The following is a 2008-nucleotide window of genomic DNA, read 5'->3' on the forward strand; positions in this document are numbered from 1 at the left end:
GATTGCAAATAAATCAAATGTGCATATCACTGCAAAACCTACAATGTATGCAAACACATAATAAAATCATTCTTCCAAACCCACAAGGTAAAATTGAGGCCCATTATAAATTTCCCGACAGAGACCTCACCCAACCACATATGCATTAGGATTTAATTCAGTTCAACTGAATTTTATTTATATACCATCAAATCACAACAGCAGTTACCTCAAGTCACTTGTAAGGTAAAGACCCTACAGTAATAGAGAGAAAACCCTAGAAAAAATCGAACAACTCACCCAATCTCCCTTTGCCTTCATTGGCAGCAGCCCTAAACAGCTGCAAACAACCTCGTTCCCCTTGAGGTGAATGCAGATACACCATATAATGTTCTGTGCCTTGCTTACACACACGTCAAATGCCCATTGTTCGCTTCTGTCAAGTCCCACAGTCTGACCGCCTGTGATATCAGTCATTCCTGTTGGACGAGTGACAAGGAGTTCAGAGTTCATTCCAGTCACATATAATGCAGTTGCAAATAGACGTCTAATCCAAAAGTAATTTTTAGTATCAGTTAGTATCCAAGTATCAATTTCGTTGACAACCCAACTTGGTCGGTATGCCGCTTCGGTAAGTACTCTACTGAAAAACAAAAAAGTACTGTAGCTTTTTCAGTTTTATATAAAGGTTACTTGTAAGTATCAGTTTTGGTAACACCCCTAGCCTAGACTATTAGCTGAATATAGCATTATAAATTCCCTTGTACAGCTTCAGACTTTTAGAATTTCTAATATACAAAATATAATATAATATACTGCTTCTCCAGATAAAAACTAGCAGACATGGGCTCATTTTCTAAACCATTGCTAGTCTACTATTCCACCAACTTTTTTTGATTTGATTAATTTATGATGAATTGACAGGGCTTCAGCCTTTGAAGTTCTGCTCAATTTGCCACCAGCGTCTCTTGTTCTCATAAATCCAGAGTCTGTTCTGGGGCAGCCAAGGAAAAGACCCCATGATTAACCGTCATTAGTGGCCTGTTGAGGGCACACGTTGGTGAGATCCAATTTTCAGCTTGTTCCTCGTTCTGCCTCAGAGGTTTCCCTTAGTATGTGGATATTTTGAACTTTCACCCCAGAGTTTTAGCAAATAAGACTGTGCTTTTCAGAGACACTTAGGGGTGTAGCGAAATTACAGGTGAAGGTTTTAGACACATAAGGACATAGAAGAAGCGCTCGGCACTCATCCTGCTTTGTTTAGTTACAGTTTCAAAACTCATGGCTGAAAGTAAAGAAGGGGTTTTTTTTTGCCTTCAGCCTGTTTACATTTGCAGCTGTCCCATAACATGCTTTTTACACCTTTTTAAAAAAAATATTGTCTTTCCTACACAATGCTGCCCTTGCTTCACATTTTTTCTCTATTACTGAATCTTCGTTATTCGCTGTTTTAACTTGTCAGTATGGTCACCGTTTCGTAACTCTGCCTAAGGCTGAGAGCATCATTTTAAGCCTCAGATAGTGTAGGCTGAACAATTGTCACGCCATAATGAGCCAGTGATTAATTTCAAACTTTGAGGTGGAGGATTTGGAGAGTTTAGGGTGGGGGGGGCAGCTGCTACTCTCTCTCTTTCATGTTGGGCAGCATCATAGTTTAAATAGAAAGGTGACTAAATTGATTGAACATAAACTCTTTTAGTTTTTAGTCTAATGGATTTAATGAAGGTGTTCAATGAAGGATGATGACAGCACTGTGAGGCGAAATGTTTCCAGGGTATGCCAGTAATAATATTTTTGTTTACACCGATTCTGTTTGTCCTCTTTAGACTGAGCTGTGCGAACAAAGCAGATCGGAATATTTTTCCAGTGTGGGAGAAACCCATGAGCCTTTAAACAGCCCCACAAAAACAAAGAAGACTGTGCTTCAAAAGATGTAAGTATGATCTAATGCAGAACTTTCCAACCCCACCAGTCAGAGAGGACACTCAAGTATCTGTTTATATCCTTTTAACTTTTTTTTTTCCCTCAG

At 39.1% G+C, this 2008-nt stretch overlaps 1 protein-coding gene across 2 annotated transcripts in view; it reads left to right on the forward strand.

Annotated features, from left to right (window-relative positions):
* LOC116318596 (SLX4 interacting protein) overlaps window positions 1–2008 on the forward strand; it is a 34893-nt gene that overhangs the window by 30521 nt on the left and 2364 nt on the right. For both annotated transcript variants that reach the window (XM_031737656.2, XM_039621578.1), the window contains exon 7: window positions 1806–1912. In XM_031737656.2, coding sequence (XP_031593516.1) covers window positions 1806–1912 — 107 coding nt within the window. The remainder of the gene's footprint in view (window positions 1–1805; window positions 1913–2008) is intronic.

Source organism: Oreochromis aureus, linkage group 13, assembly GCF_013358895.1.
Source record: "Oreochromis aureus strain Israel breed Guangdong linkage group 13, ZZ_aureus, whole genome shotgun sequence".
In the NCBI taxonomy this organism is placed as follows: Eukaryota; Metazoa; Chordata; class Actinopteri; order Cichliformes; family Cichlidae; genus Oreochromis; species Oreochromis aureus.